This window comes from Aspergillus wentii (genome assembly GCF_001890725.1).
Source record: "Aspergillus wentii DTO 134E9 unplaced genomic scaffold ASPWEscaffold_4, whole genome shotgun sequence".
NCBI classification, from domain to species: Eukaryota; Fungi; Ascomycota; class Eurotiomycetes; order Eurotiales; family Aspergillaceae; genus Aspergillus; species Aspergillus wentii.
In genome coordinates, this window is record NW_024467835.1 from 918,252 (window position 1) to 933,417 (window position 15,166).

The following is a 15,166-nucleotide window of genomic DNA, read 5'->3' on the forward strand; positions in this document are numbered from 1 at the left end:
CTGGGGCGAGGATGAAAAAGAAGCCATGGAGATGGATGCTGGTTGTTGTCGTGATGTCGAAGAAGACAGTCCAAAGAAGCTAGCCTAGACTGGCTCTATGTGGTACCTCAGGCAGAAACGGTCCATATCGCCCTCTGTTTTTATTTCCTCTATCTTCGACGTCAACCTCCCAACTGCTTCAACTTACGAACGAGTCAGCCATGGCTTGTTTCTTCCATTCAATTTATTCTCGACTGCCTCGTGCATGGAGACTCAATTGTCTCCTTTACCTCCCGGACCTTCCCGGACACCGTGGATGCGGTGTAACACACCAATATGATGCATCTATTGACTTCACGACCAAGAGATGCTGCAGCAATATATTCTACCACTTCGCTGACGCTCTAGAAATTCCCTCTTGATATCAGGAATGATCTCTCTTTGCCTTTCAAATGGCGGTGTCATCATCTAATCCAGAGCCTCTGACCATGGGCAACAGCACCAAAGAGTTCTCGTAAGGGGCCAATTGTCAAGGACTCTGGGACTTTTTGCTAATGATATCAATGAATTCATAGAACTCGATCTGTGATCGTCCTTGTCGGTGCTTTCTTTGCCAACTTTTGTACACTGGGGTTCCAAGATGCATTTGGTGTCTTCCAGGAATACTATAGCCATGTCAAATTAAGCAGCCATCCCCAGTCCGACATTGATGGATTTCATCTGTGTCGCTTTTCATGATGGCTATTTTTTCTGCACTTGCTGGTCGGTTAGCAGATAAAATCCGACCCATGGTAATAAATTATAGCCCTGAGTACGGAGTATAGTGGGACATTAACCATATGGCTTGCTAATCTGAGTTCGATTAGCCACTTCTGCTGCTTGGTGGTTTTGGCACATGTTTTGCCATTTTCATGGCTTCTCTGTGCAATAGATTATATGAGTTCATACTCTCCCAAGGCGCTCTTCTCGGGGCGAGCAACGCCTTTCTCCTCTGTCCTCCTATGGCGATCGTCTCCCGACTCTTTGATAAACACCGTGGAGCCGCAATAGGTACCGCGGTCACTGGTGCTTCAATTGGAGGTATTGTTTGGCCTCTTATGCTCGATCAGCTTCTGAACAAGAATGGTGTTAGTCTTGGCTGGGCGTTACGTACCGTCGGATTCACGATGTTGTCTCTCTGCATTTTCATTATTCTGGTCACTCGAATGCCCCAAGGGATGAGAGATGATACCCATGATACTATTCAGGCACCGGGCCAAGAAAAGAATGCACCCAATCAGGGACCGGAAGCTAATGAGATTGCTCAAGGGAATGTGAAAATTACGAAAAACCCAACCTTTTACGTGCTCTGTATTGGGTTTAGCATTGCCTGTTTTGGCATATACACACCCTCTAACTTTGTCTCTACCTACGCAGTCGACCGTGGTCTATCAGCAAGTCTATCATTTTATCTCGTGTCGATTCTCAACGGGGCTTCCTTTGTGGGGAGACTGACTACAGGGCTTTTGGTTGACCGGTTTGGAAATTTCAACTTGCTGTTCATGAACACGGTATTATCTGGGATAATCTCCATGTGTTGGACTAAGGCTACTACTCTAGCTGGGATTATCATTTTCACGCTGGCATATGGATTTAGCTCTGGTGTTAGTTGCCTTCTTCGTCGATATACCTATCCATTATTTAGTAGAAAGCTGACACCAACGCCTACCCAGTCATTTTACGGTTGCCAAATTCCCTGTGCAGTGCAGCTGGCTCCTCCTGGATCACAGGGTGCTGCGTTAGGGTTAATCCTAGCTGCCCCTGCTATTTCGTACGTTGCCTGTTTATACCCGAAAAGAAAAATCATAGGTGCAGGACTTACAGGAAACCTCTTTTTCATAGAAGCTTGGTCGGCCCTCCTATCAGCGGATATTTGGTCAAACATGGCTATCTCGATGTTTCCATGTATGCCGGCGCAACTCTACTCGCAGGTGCCTTGTTGATTTTGTATGCACGCTTCCGTCAGGCCCGCGAAGTATTCGCCAAGGTTTGAATGAGATGGACTAGCATTGAAATCTTGATATTTCTCTCGATATTCACTTTCAGTCTTCTCTAGCTTGATGTTTCAATCTGTGATATAGAACAAGTAACCCACATAATTCTACACATGTAAAGAAATCGCTGGTTGCGAGATACACTCATCATCGATCACATCATAAATGCGCCCCTGATACACCATGTCCTCAATCATGCCTAGGACTGCTTTATGTATATACCTCTTCTTCAGATTCTCCAAATGAATCTCGAGCTCTTGGAACGTACATCCGTATTGGCCAACTGGATACGCACAATTTTCAGAGATCCACGAAGCCTGGCCAATAAGATATTTGTAGACTTCTTTATACGGTACGGCATCCTCCCAGCGATCTGCAAAGTGACTTAAGGTGTTGGCACATGCGTATACTGCATCTAGCCCTTGCTGGACGTTGTGGTACTCTCCGCGTGGTGTCACCCAAAAGATGTAGAGGAGCATTATCCCGGCTCGGAATTGGAAAACAAGCTATAACATAGTTAATGCGATTCCAAAATAATAATGTAGAAGAGGTTACTCACTGAAGACCAGGTATAGCACATCACTTGGCCTTCTTCCTGTAAGCGTCTGTAACTTATGCAGACGTCGACTATGGCGGAAAAGGCATATTCGATATCTTGATTCCTCAGGCAGCCCCTCTTCTCTTGTATTAAGATAATCACGCTGTAGTTGTAGAGATTTGCCATCCATAGAGGGTGGTGTTGGCCATAGGGTGCATTATCTAGACCGTATCGCGATATGTCCTTCCTCCATGAGTCCAGCGCCGTTTTCAATGGGGCATCCTGATGTGTCTCAGTCGAGTCATATCGCCGAGGGGTTTTGTCCCAGTATCTTCTGATGTTGGCTTGAATCTTGCGTAGTTGAAACAAATGACTCAGGGCGGTATTGGAGTTGGATGGTGGCATATCGTTGCTGAAGCTGTGCATCTGTATAAAAAGTGAGTCGTTTTGGCTCCTTTCAATGATTCTCTGGGAACTTACATCGTCATCTATTGCCTTGTAAGCAGCAGAAACAGGTCTGTCCCATCCAGAGACAATAATTTCATTCAACATATAGCAAGTGATAAAGAGTTTGTCGGTCAACAAATCATCTTGACTATCTGTCTCATCTGTAGCACCAATGGCAGATACGAGCTTCCTAATCTCGGCCATTGTAGCAGTGCAGAACGGAACAATGGAAGATACACTAGTCGCAATTTCCTCTGACCATGGGCAGTGGAGAGCATAAAGTATCAGGAGGATCGACGCTTGTATCTGGAGAACTGTGGATGCTTGGCTAATGACATGCGGATAAAATGTCATTGCAGACGTATAAAGCTCCCTGGCGCGTGCTGAATGCGATGGGTCGTGCTGGAGATTGTTGCATAATAGTGCCCCGATTGCATACACCATCTGTAGGTAGAATCCTTTCCATTGATCTGCCGATTTTTCAAGTTCCCAGTTGCTGCGCCATGACTTCCATGCGCTCTGATTTAGGAATGGCCACTCCCAGTCCGTAATGGAGAAATATAAATTGGTGTAGAGATCTTCAAACCAAGGACTGTTGTCAAGGGTAAAAGTGTCTAGTGGTATAGTGTCGGCTTGTAGAAGATATGTCATATCAACATCCTCGAGTCTTGGTGTCGGGCTACGGGAAAAGTTGGACAAACGCATCAATGCATTTCCAGTCTCCATAGCATCACTAGACAATCGATCGAATAGGACTGGTGAGAACCTAAAGGATCTTGACCCTTCTATCGGATTTCCTGGTGAATCAAGAGAAGGGTCAAGACAAGATTTATCACTGAACACTTCGTCAATTGGCTCCGTCTGTACGCCAAAATCCCGTACTTGCGTCTCTGTTCTTGAACTCCACTTGCATTGCTCTAATTCAGCAACCTTTGCTTCCAGCTCTTTGAGGTAGCTCAACGGGATGGTTATATCTTCACCATCTTTGCGTGATGAAGCCGGCAGGCAGTCGGCTCCCTTTCTCCTGCACTCGCTGCACTTTGGCTTCGCATGATCACATTTCCGCTTTAAGCGGAAGCATCGAGAGCATGCAAGAAGTCTTGGACGTTTAGTACGTTCGGGCATAAGTTGAATACCTTAAGAAGACTGAAAAAAAGAAAAACGCGAGGTGTGAGTTGAAGGTGGTTGGCAGCGAGAATACGAAGGAACCGTGCGAGTGATAAGGACCGCCCTAAAAGTGCCGCTGCGGGGAAGTTAAAAGTATAAGATAAGACATCCATGGATGATCATCACGGTGAGAAAACTCAGAAAAATAGTGCAGTCTGAAGAGGATTCTTTTCCTTTTGCACTTGGCAGTTATAAGATAATTATATTGTCATTCGAATGGTTCCCGGGCCGTTGGTTTGGCATCCTGCAAATCATGCCCTGCGAAGATCAACCAGAGAACATAAGCCAGGGCGAAGGTTAACAAAATAAAAAAGCAAAGTAATATACAGTTCGAATGTCATTCAATCATCTTGAATATGTGGCTGATCGGGGGCAACCGATCAGTTCTTGACCCATCTTTGGCCACTTTTGTCATATCCGATTATATTAAGGTCAATATTAAGCGTTTTCAGCATCATATCCATCGTAAAATCCTGTATAAAGAAAAGAAAACATTAGCAGTCTTGTCAGTTAGTCTCAAGGTCAAACCTACCTCGTCTTCTGATCCCTCGTCCTTAATCTCCTCAGACTCCTGGCGAACATCGAGTTGATCCAGCAACTCAACTTTTCGACTCTCCAACTCATCTTCATCCACCTCACCACTTGCTGCCCGTTCATTGCCATACCAGGATTGCATCTCATCTTGGTCCCACCTGCTGTTGTTACGATTCATCCGGTCTCTCCAGACTGCCATGCCACCCATCCGGGAGACCCGTTCCTGTGCCCCAGCAAAGACCTCCTCAGCTGCATTCTGACTGACACATCTCCATTTTGTAATCAGGTCTTCCAACTCTACATCCTTTGTTGAGGACTCGATCCGAAGTGCTTGCTCCACGGTGTTGAGCTCAGAACGTAGGGCGGAGAGACGCGATTGCAAAGCTCTCTGTTGTTTTTGGAGATCAAACGTGATAGGGTCTGTGAATATAGCCTTCTTGGTAGGAGTCTGGGTATCATGGGTTTTCCTCTTGCGGGTTTGCAAGTTCGTCATGGGCGAAGTTGATTTAAGATTCCCGGTGACAGGGCCCGAAGAGATGGGTGTGGCGGGCACAAGGTTCTGCTTGGTATCTTCCTCTGCTACATTCTGCCCCATAGCAGTATTAGAAGAATCAGCGTTGTTCTCTTCCTTGATTGTCACCTCTTCCTTGTTCCCCGATGCCGATACGGGCTTGCGGAGGGGAGACTTGAACGGCTTGGAAAGCGTAGAAGCTGCGTAGTCAAGACGACGTCGCTTTCCGGATACATTGACAGACGCCATCATTCATCACTCACTGAATTACATGTCCTTTAGATGGGAAATGCTAGAAAGAAATAGAATTCAATGAAGAGTGGAGTGGTGGATTGACGGTGTTGTTCTTGGGGATTCGGAAAAAAAGAGCGTGGGCTTATCGATAAGGAAGAAATGACATCAACCACGTGCGCACGCGATGTCTTACGGGAAAAGAGTAGGTAGATAGAAAGCGATTATTGAAGTATTGGATTCGAGGAGTATCCACAAAATAATACACCAATATACAAATGAGACGAAATCAAATCATCGCACCCTCGTTATCATCAATGTCCTACTCCACCTGCCACCCACTGGGCGAATTCCGGCTCTCCAGGCCGCGGGAAAAACCCACGATCGTTCCCATCGCCTGGATTCGCTGGGTTTGCACCTGCAGGGGCCCCGTTCTCGTTTGGTCTTTGTCTATTCCGTTGCTGTCTCATGTATACAAGCACTAGCAAGGTGGCAGCCAGAGAGACGATGATCAAGCCTTCCAAAACGCTCTCATCGATTTCGAGTTCCAGGTCGTCGTAATAGCCATCTTCGTGGCGGTTCTCCCCGTCCAATCGACGGGAATCCCCGTTGCTCGCGAGAAAATCATCGTCTTCATCATGTTTGTACATTTGAGCGCGGTAATTAGCTTCCTCCTCCTCGTCATTTTCGATAAATGCCGCGATCCACTCCTTGAATGTTCGACGTGGTTTCGATACTATTATGGGATCAGCATTATGTATAGACCGGTAAATAGTTAGTGTCAAGGTCAGGGAGCATACCTTCTTCCTCTTGGATTGGGTTGATATCTCCATTAGTGATTCTGTTCCAGTATGCGCGCATCCGAAGCTTTATCAAGCTTAGCTTTACCGGCAGATACGCTTCTTGGTTTGTCTCAAGAGCTAGATCATAGTATCTTTTAGCCATGTGGAAATCCTGCTGGACAGCAACACCATTCTCATGCATCCAGCCAAGATTCCAATAAGCCTGTGCACTATGGTGAGCTTCAGCTGCGGTGTGGTAGCAAACAGAAGCCTTTTCTGCATCTGCTGCAATCCCAGCTCCAGAGAGATAATAGTCGCCCATTTTGATCAAAGAATCGATGTTTGCTTGCTTGGACGATCGAGTCCAGTAGATTAAAGCCAGAGCTGCATTTCGAAGCAGAGATGGTCGAGGCTTCTGGCCCCAAGGGAGGATAGAGTCGAGAGGCACCAAAGAGCGCTGCTCGTCAAGAAGATACGCCACGTTTGACTGGGCATTTTCGTACCCTTGCTCTGCGGCCATAGTCGCCGCAATTAATGCACGTTCTTTGTCGCCGTTCTCATACGCAGCATTTGATTCAGCAAAGGAGGAGTGGATCACCTCAGCTCGCTCAGAGACCATCTTGTAATAAGCTGCGGCCATCCCACAGTGTCGTTCCCTTCCAACACCGTTGTTAGAAATTTCCGCCAGATAATAAAAAGCTTCCATCCATCCCCAGCGCGCAGCCAACTCGAAATATTTGGTGGCGGTAGCTATGTCCCCTTGGTCCAGAAACAGAGCACCCAGTCTAGTCTCCGCTGCCGGAAAGTCCTGGTCAGCAGCTGCTTTGAAATATGATGAAGCTTTAAATGCGTCCTGAGGAACGCCGTATCCATGAAGATACATCAGCCCAATTTGATACTGGCAAAGAGAATCCCCATTAGGCAAACCGCGCTTCAGCCAAGTGAGAGCCGTAGCGAAGTTTTGCTCCACGCCCTCTCCACGAAGGTACATCATCCCTATGTGACCTGCCGCTTTGGAAGCCAGCTTTTCAATGCCCATTGGGTGACTTGGGTTAACTGAGCCATCCTTGTTCCAGTATCTCTTTGTAACCAGTTTGAAATACTTCATGGCCTTGCGGAAACTCCGGGGCAAACCCTTAGCCCCCTCATAGTGCATCTTTCCCAGACTGAAAGTAGCCTTCAACTCTCCTTTTCGGGACATAAGATCCAAATATTCCAAAACATCTTCCAAGCTAGCTTCGTTGCTCGAATGTGATCCATCGCGCAGCGCGTTGGGTCCAGAGCTCGACACACTAGCACCTTCACCATAGACACCCCCTTCCTCATCTGCCCATCTGTATGATTCCCGGGTCAAACTGTGACCACCAGGAGGTCCAGATCGATAGTACTGAATAGCTTTGTCTGCCACTTTCTTGTAGTAGTATGTTGCTTCGTCGCAATTTCTAGGAGCCCCGATGCCGGCATGGTTGCGGTATGCGAGCGTCATTTCTGACCTCGTATTCCCCCCTTCAGCAGCAAAAACATGGTACATCAGTGCCTTTGCCTGGTCGCGCTCAACTCCGTTTCCGAATCCCGTCGCATACATAAAGCCAACCATATACTGTGCCGTACTATTCCCGGTCAACGATGCAAGCTCTTGATACCACTTGAATGCCGCTTTGAAATCTCTTGGGTGGGTGAAGTTGCCGTAGAAGTTCATCTCCGCTAATAGAAAGATCGCATCGGGGTCCTCGTCCTCCTGCGCAGCAATTTTCAATTCGTTCACGGCCCTGACGACATTCGGGTTGATTTTCTTTTCAGTCGAATCCGGTCGAGGTCCATTCATGAATAAAATCCGAAATGCTTCCTGTGCATAATGTACCCCGTATCCCACGAGACCAGATGGCTTCTCGGTCTGAACGACGGCGATCTTCGATTCACGAAGGATTTTGAGAGCCAATTCAACATGTTCTACCAGCGGAAAAATACCATATAAGTCAGCCGTGATGAACAAGAAATTAACAAGTTGTTTCTGCATGTAATTACCATTCGCAGGGCGGGTGTCTGTCTCCTCGGGATCGCCAGATGATTGAGCTCCAAGCGGGTATTGTCCATGGGCGATATCTGCTGATGCGGGTTCATCATTCGACTGGATTTGAGCGTCTGCCACAAGTGCCTGCAGTAGTACTAGTGAGAAGATTATCAGCGTCAGCTTCCGTCCGTCACGAACGGGTCAAGTTCGGGCGGGTTGATACATACGCAGTGCCAAGGGCAGAAACCGCCATAGCCACGGATACTTCATGGTGTCTGAGATCGTGTGGTATATTTCGAGAGTGAGAAGCGCATTGCGACTCCTAAAACTCAATCAATACATCATCTGCCCTGAATGGGGGAAGTTGTTGGATGAAAGTGAGATTCACCAGTGACGTTCTAAGACCGCTCTCAACCCACCCCAAGCTTACTCGGAACGGGCCACTTGTCCCCGCGGAGGTTCATTTCGCCGGGACATGCTTGGCTCTACCGCAGTACTTCAGCAGCTACCTATCTACATCTACATTTGGACAATACTAGATGATGCTACGATGATGGCAGGTTATTCATATTAATAGCACTTCATTATCTGTTTTTTGGTCCTTTTAAGTAAATCATCTGCGCTAGACTGTGTACACGAAATAGAAAAGTGATTGCGGTAATACATTCAATAACAATGACCATCATGCGAAAAAAAAAGGGGGAGAACAACACTCGAAAGAAGACCAAAGCACCTCATTAACTCGGAGAAATGATCCGTAAGGGTCTTCAATTCTAGAACGCTTGGTATTTCAATGTCCGCAAGTGAAACATGCATAGCCAGCCCACAAACCCATTCACAATTTCTGAAAGGCGGCTTGGAAACTATTAAGAGAGAAAAGGGGGAAATAGAGGGGAAAAACCATTCCGGCTGGGAAGAAAAAAAAAAGAAAAACATACATTTCGAAAAGAGGCTAGAGACGCCCAAATTGTAAAAAAAGATAACCAACCAATTCCGCAACGTAAGATGCAAAATAGTTATTTTTATGGTTCATTTGAAAAATTCGATGATAGTACAATGATACAACGAAAGCCATAAGTAAGCCAAGCATACGGCAGCTAATCTCACTGGCGTGGAGACCTGTTTTGAAATGTCAGAATCAGAGGTATATTCAATGAGGGGAAGAAGACACATACGAAGGGCTAAAAGCCGGAGAGGTTGGGCTGTAGCCCGGGGAGGTTGGACCTCCAGGAGACGTCGGGGAGCCAGAGAAATTAGGCGATGTTGGCGAGTACGTTTGGGGACTCGTAGGAGACCAGCCAGGAGAAGTGGGCGTGTACTTGGGGGAGGTGGGAGAAGTGGGAGACAGGTGTCGACCGGCGCCACCGATAGCAGGACTGGTGGGACTATAGCTAGGCGACGTAGGACTAAACGCAGGAGACGCTGGGCTGAAGCTTGGCGATGTGGGACTGTAATTTGGCGATGTTGGAGAAAACCCGGGCGACGTAGGAGAGTATGACGGTGATGTTGGGGATACTTGTCCGTAAGCCGGTGACGTCGGGGAGTATGCGGGCGACGTAGGTGCGAACGACGGGCTGGCAGGTGAAAACCCTGGGGACGTCATGAAGCGAGGGCTGGTAATTGCCATGCCAGGAGACGTGGGAGAGTAAGACGACGACGGAGAGTAGCCAGGAGACGTTGGGCTCGTGCTGAAAGGACTGCTTGGAGAATAGCCAGGGCTCGTGGCTGCTGGACTGAACCCGCCGCCAATGCCACCACTGGGTTGGTAATCGGTAAGACCACCGGTGGGTGATTGACCTCCATCCTGTCGAATAGGGGAGAAATTGGACTCGGGATCAGGTGTGCCAATGTAGGCACTCTCCTGCATAGGGGAACCAGTATCATACTGAGTCGCAGCACCGTCAGAGATGATGGCATCCTTAGCACCGATAGCCCCCATGACACCGAACCGTGCATTGTTCGAGACAACAGTGTTGAGCAAGTTCTGGTCAAGATAAATGTCAAACTCTCCAGTTCCAGCAGGAGCCATTTGTCCCAGGATCAAGTTCTCCGAAACACCACGGCAGTCATCGAGCTCTCCGAAAGCAGCAGCCTCCAGGAGAATTTCCACGGTTTCTTCGAAAGAGCATCGCATAAGCGCACCATTGTCGGCTCTGTTGATACCGTGACGAGTGACAGGAGTCAGGTAACCTCGCACGGTCATGACGTCGACCAGGAGTGCCAAGTGACGGTGGTTGACATAGGAACCATCGAAAGCAAGCACCTGTGTCAATTCACGCAGCACAGCCGTACGGGCAGCCTCGATACCAAACACCTCAAAGACTTCAATAAACTGGTTGGAATACGTACGAGACGTATCAACTCCGGGGATTGCCAGAACATCGGCAAGGGCGGAACCACTCGTTTCGAGAACCCATTCTTTGCAAAGAGGGTCGGACTTGCTCGAGAAAAGGGATCCATCCTCGAGAACTCGGATTTTGCTCTTCTCGTTGATGAAGGCCCTGTCAACTCCCGGAACTCCACGAAGGGTAAGAGTATCCAGGAGGTGCTGCTCTAATTTCTTCAGCGTCACATCGTACTCGATATCATCGTCCTCCTCATCTTCCTTGTGGTCTTGAATTTGACGGATACGAATGACCTGCTCGTCAGCGTTGTTGTCACTGAAAAGCACAGCAATATCCTTGGGGTATGCTTGTTTGATTCTAGCAGCAACATCCTGCACCGTAAGACCCTTGTCGAGAAGCGAGGGTCGGCTGAGAATGATACGGAGCAACCACTTGGACTGGCGGGATGAGTCGTCCGTGACATCTTCGGGGATGATGAAGTAAGACTCCACCATATCTCTGTCGTTCTCAATAACCGTGGTCTGAATGTCCGGGTCGTAATAAATCTCAGTGGCCTCTGTGACAGACCGCAGACTCGTGTACTCGACGGCACTTCGCAACTGCTTAGCACCCTCCTTGTCAAGAGATCTTGCAGGTTCTTGGTAGACGGTCATAGACGGGGTCTTGATATTCGTGGCAACATTAAGAATTTCCTTGAGACGAGGAACACCAAGCGTGACGTTCTTTGATGAAACACCAGCAAAGTGGAAAGTGTTCAGGGTCATCTGCGTAGCTGGCTCACCAATAGACTGAGCAGCAAGAACACCAACCATCTCACCGGGGTTGGCACCAGCCTTGGCGAATCTCATTTCAATGGCACCAAGGACGTGCTGGAACGCGAGCTTGTTCAAAGAGTACTCTGTCACAAGTCTCCGGAAAGCCAGTCGACTGCGAAGTTGCGCCTTGAATAGCAGTGTAGCATTTTCTTGGGCCTCCCGCGAAATGATATCATCACCACGGACAATCAACAAACGATCGAGTAACGACTGAACCTGGGGGATGACTTCCGCGGGATGCAGGTCACTAATGGTTCCTTCGCGAATCCTGAACGTGGTCCTGGCAGTTTCAAGGATTCTTTGCACATTAATTGGAAGCTGCATCATCTCCTCATCTTCCTTAGCAACAGTGCGAAGGAAAGCGCGGTCCTTCAAAATTGCCTCCCATTCTTCGTCGAGATATCTCTGGACCTCCATGTCACCAGCGATCTCATTGGCCTGTTCCAAAACATCGGGGCCCAGACTCCTCTCGGGGTCCATAAGATCGATACGGAAGCGATCTCTGAGCTTGTCATCAGAGCATCTAATAATATCCACGCGTTGGTTCTCGATATGAGCACCGTCGAGGCCATCTTCTCCGTACACAAATTGGATGATATCGCCCAGGGAGTTACGAACAGTACCGTCATATTTCACCATGACTTCTTCGAGCGCTTTGACCAGCTTACGCTGGATGTAACCAGTTTCAGCGGTCTTGACAGCGGTATCAATCAAACCCTCACGACCAGCCATGGCGTGGAAGAAAAATTCAGTAGGTGTCAAGCCACGCAGGTATGAATTCTCAACAAAACCGCGAGATTCGGGAGAGTAGTCATCTTTAGTGAAGTGAGGCAAGGTTCGGTATTTGAATCCGAAAGGAATACGCTTTCCCTCGACGGACTGTTGTCCCACAACAGCTGTCATTTGAGAAATGTTGATGGTAGAACCCTTAGAACCAGAGCGAGCCATTTGAATGGCATTGTTGAGATCTTTCAAACTCTTTTCGGTCTCGCTTCCGGCTTCATCACGGGCGTTGTTAAGAGCACGAGAGACCTTGCTCTCAAATGTTTCTCGCACGTTCATACCAGGAAGCGCCTCGAGCGTGTTATCAGTTGCGCTAGCAGTGATAGACTCGACCTCCTTCTTTCGGTTGCGGACACAGTTCTCGATTCGCTGGATGGTGTAAGCATCGGGGATGGTGTCACCAATACCAATACTGAAACCGTTGTGTAGAAGCCAGTAGTTGACAATGGTCTGTGCACCATTGAAGAAGGCCATGGCAGTGAGCGGTCCATACTCATTGAAAATAGTATGAATCACACCACCACCACTGGCACCAACAGTCTTCTTAGAGAGCATTCCATACATCAACTGTCCGCCGTGAATGAGCACACCGCCATCGGCGATGGGAGAGAATTTCTCCGAGATAGGTGCGCCATCCTTGTCGACACGGAGGAGATTGAGACCAGTAGGCAGAACCATACTGATGATTTGCTTGCCAGTCCATCTCGGCCTAGGCTTCAGAATAGCTGGCGGGGGAATAACACCATCCCAATCAGGGACCCAGAGCATGAGGTTCATGACTTGGTCCTTGCTAAGGAAAACATCACGCCGGCAAAGCTTATAGATACCGCAAAGAGTGTCTTGCACAATACCCATGAGTGGACCATTTCGTTGAGGCGAAACGATGTTCATAGGTACCAAGGCAAGTTGGCTCAATTCCGCCCGAGACTCCTCGCTCTGGGGAACGTGCAAATTCATTTCATCGCCGTCGAAATCAGCGTTGTAGGGAGATGTCACAGACAAGTTCATTCGGAAAGTCGAATATGGCATAACGCGGACACGGTGACCCATCATAGACTCTTTGTGAAGCGAGGGCTGTCGGTTGAACAAGATAACATCACCATCCATGACATGGCGCTCAACCTTCCAACCGTAGAGTAGCTGCTGGCCACCAGCCCTCCGTGCATGACGAAGGTCAATACGTTCACCGTTATCTCTAACGATGTACCGCGCGCCAGGGTGTTCGTTAGGGCCATTCATGACAAGCTGCTGCAATTTATCAATGTTGTAAGGTGTGACAACCTCAGGATATGTTAACGTTCTCGCAATACTTTTTGGAACGCCGACCTCATCGAGTGACAAGTTCGGGTCACCCGTAATGACGGTACGAGCGGAAAAGTCCACACGCTTGCCCATCAAGTTCTGTCGCAGACGACCTTCCTTACCCTTCAAACGACTACGGAGGGCCTTCACAGGTCGGTTTGACTTCTGCATGGCCTTGGGTTGACCAGCAATGTCATTGTCCATATATGTTGCAACGTGATATTGCAACAAAGACTCGAACTCACGCACGACGTGCTCGGGGGCGCCTTCCTGCTCACACCGCTGAACATTCTGGTTTGCACGAACAATTTCAGCTAGCTTGTATGTCAAATCATCCTCACCACGCTGGCCACTTGTGCTACCACCAACAAGAACACTGGGCCGGACTGGAGGCGGAGGAACCGGCAAGACGGTAAGAACCATCCACTCAGGACGAGCATAGTCATTGCTTAGACCCATAATGCGAGTATCCTCGAAAGAAATGCTGCGGAAAACATTCAGAGCGATCTGTGGTGTGATTGTTTTCTTCTCGGGCTGTTGCATATCCATCTCGTCCATCATGCTCTTGTTGGGTTTCCACGTTCCGACCAATGTAATTCCTTCTTTACGAACCGTAGGCTGGGCATTACCGCATCCACCGTGTGATCTTGACGGCTTGGAGCTCTCTTTCGAAAATGGTTCGTCCTCGTCCGGTGGAGGGTCGGCTTCACAGATCAGGACATCTTTAGAGAGACGCCAGATAGTGTCGAAACGTCGTTTCGGGTCTCGCATGCGTAGGGCTTCTAGGAACTTTGAATCGGACTGGTTCAAGGTCAGCACAAAATGCCATATTAAGATTTGCCATCCCATAAGGGATGACTAACCGTGTTGGCTTTAATCTTTCCACAGTTGTGGCAGACAGTTTCCAAGAGCTTCTTGATTTTTGTCAAGAAACCTAGAGAATGGGGATGTTAGCAGCACATTCCAACACGGTAATCATAAAATTTTTGCAAAGAGCAAACCTACCAATATGAAAAACCGGAGTTGCAAGCTCAATGTGACCAAAATGTCCGGGGCATTCTTTCTGGCCTTCCTCACAGGTCTCGCAGTTCCACTGCCGGTCGATCGTTCCCAAACGAGGATCATTCAGACCCTTTGTCCGCGGCCGTTGCCTCTGCTCGTCCTATCGCCATACAGTCAGCATCCCTCACCGCCAAGTCATCCGATGAAAATTCAGGCAAGAAGCGCATACCATTGTCTCAGGATATTCCACATGAACCACACTCATCCGTTTGATCTCCTCCGGAGAGAAAAGACCAAACTGGATTTCTTTGATGGTGCGCAGGGGCGCCTTGGAGTAAGGAAAGTAAACGTTCGACATGGTGAAGGTTGTCGTCGCGTGAATGTTATTTGGGGGATAGGCTGAACTGAGGTATCTGTAAAAACGAAAGCTCGAGGGCGCGAAAGGAAGAATTGAGGTGTAACTAATCAGTCAACACTCAGAAGCGTAAAAGCGAGGATGAAAAGATTGTAAGCAGCTGGCCGGCTGAGGCTTCTGGCAGCCCTTGCCACGAGGGCGCCTGCGACCCTGTTCACCGAGTTCGCGAAGCTCGAAAAAAAGGGCGGGAAAAAAAGGGAGGCACGATCAGTCCAGTCGTATTCTCCAGCTCGTAAAGAGATATCGCGATAGGAGACGCGATATTCCTGGG

At 48.4% G+C, this 15,166-nt stretch overlaps 5 protein-coding genes across 5 annotated transcripts; 1 reads left to right on the forward strand and 4 right to left on the reverse strand.

The window, feature by feature from the left end:
- Positions 1 to 273: 273 nt before the first annotated feature.
- Positions 274 to 2,011, forward strand: ASPWEDRAFT_59467 (uncharacterized protein; the record flags this gene model as incomplete). The annotated part of the gene is made up of 5 exons (XM_040838456.1): positions 274 to 493; positions 555 to 654; positions 846 to 1,622; positions 1,692 to 1,789; positions 1,861 to 2,011. Exons 1-5 carry the CDS (start codon positions 432 to 434, stop codon positions 2,009 to 2,011), a joined length of 1,188 nt encoding a protein of 395 aa, XP_040688641.1. The 5' UTR covers positions 274 to 431.
- Positions 2,012 to 2,040: 29 nt separating this feature from the next.
- ASPWEDRAFT_486969 (uncharacterized protein) lies at positions 2,041 to 4,333 on the reverse strand. Its single transcript, XM_040837146.1, has 3 exons — positions 3,031 to 4,333; positions 2,572 to 2,976; positions 2,041 to 2,518 (listed from the first exon to the last, which is right to left on the reverse strand). The coding sequence occupies exons 1-3, from the start codon at positions 4,120 to 4,122 to the stop codon at positions 2,120 to 2,122; spliced, it is 1,896 nt and encodes a 631-aa protein (XP_040688642.1). The 5' UTR covers positions 4,123 to 4,333; the 3' UTR covers positions 2,041 to 2,119.
- A 37-nt stretch (positions 4,334 to 4,370) lies between these two features.
- On the reverse strand, positions 4,371 to 5,590 carry ASPWEDRAFT_487034 (putative DNA repair protein Dds20/Mei5). Its single transcript, XM_040837148.1, has one exon. The coding sequence runs from the start codon at positions 5,459 to 5,461 to the stop codon at positions 4,619 to 4,621; it is 843 nt and encodes a 280-aa protein (XP_040688643.1). The 5' UTR covers positions 5,462 to 5,590; the 3' UTR covers positions 4,371 to 4,618.
- A 164-nt stretch (positions 5,591 to 5,754) lies between these two features.
- Positions 5,755 to 8,503, reverse strand: ASPWEDRAFT_171799 (ubiquitin ligase complex subunit HRD3; the record flags this gene model as incomplete). Its single annotated transcript, XM_040830843.1, has 3 exons — positions 5,755 to 6,176; positions 6,241 to 8,388; positions 8,461 to 8,503. The coding sequence occupies 3 exons, from the start codon at positions 8,501 to 8,503 to the stop codon at positions 5,755 to 5,757; spliced, it is 2,613 nt and encodes an 870-aa protein (XP_040688644.1).
- Positions 8,504 to 8,850: 347 nt separating this feature from the next.
- ASPWEDRAFT_132771 (DNA-directed RNA polymerase II core subunit RPO21) lies at positions 8,851 to 15,092 on the reverse strand. Its single transcript, XM_040829293.1, has 5 exons — positions 14,710 to 15,092; positions 14,484 to 14,640; positions 14,342 to 14,412; positions 9,409 to 14,279; positions 8,851 to 9,352 (listed from the first exon to the last, which is right to left on the reverse strand). The coding sequence occupies exons 1-5, from the start codon at positions 14,836 to 14,838 to the stop codon at positions 9,337 to 9,339; spliced, it is 5,244 nt and encodes a 1,747-aa protein (XP_040688645.1). The 5' UTR covers positions 14,839 to 15,092; the 3' UTR covers positions 8,851 to 9,336.
- Between the last annotated feature and the right edge of the window lie 74 nt (positions 15,093 to 15,166).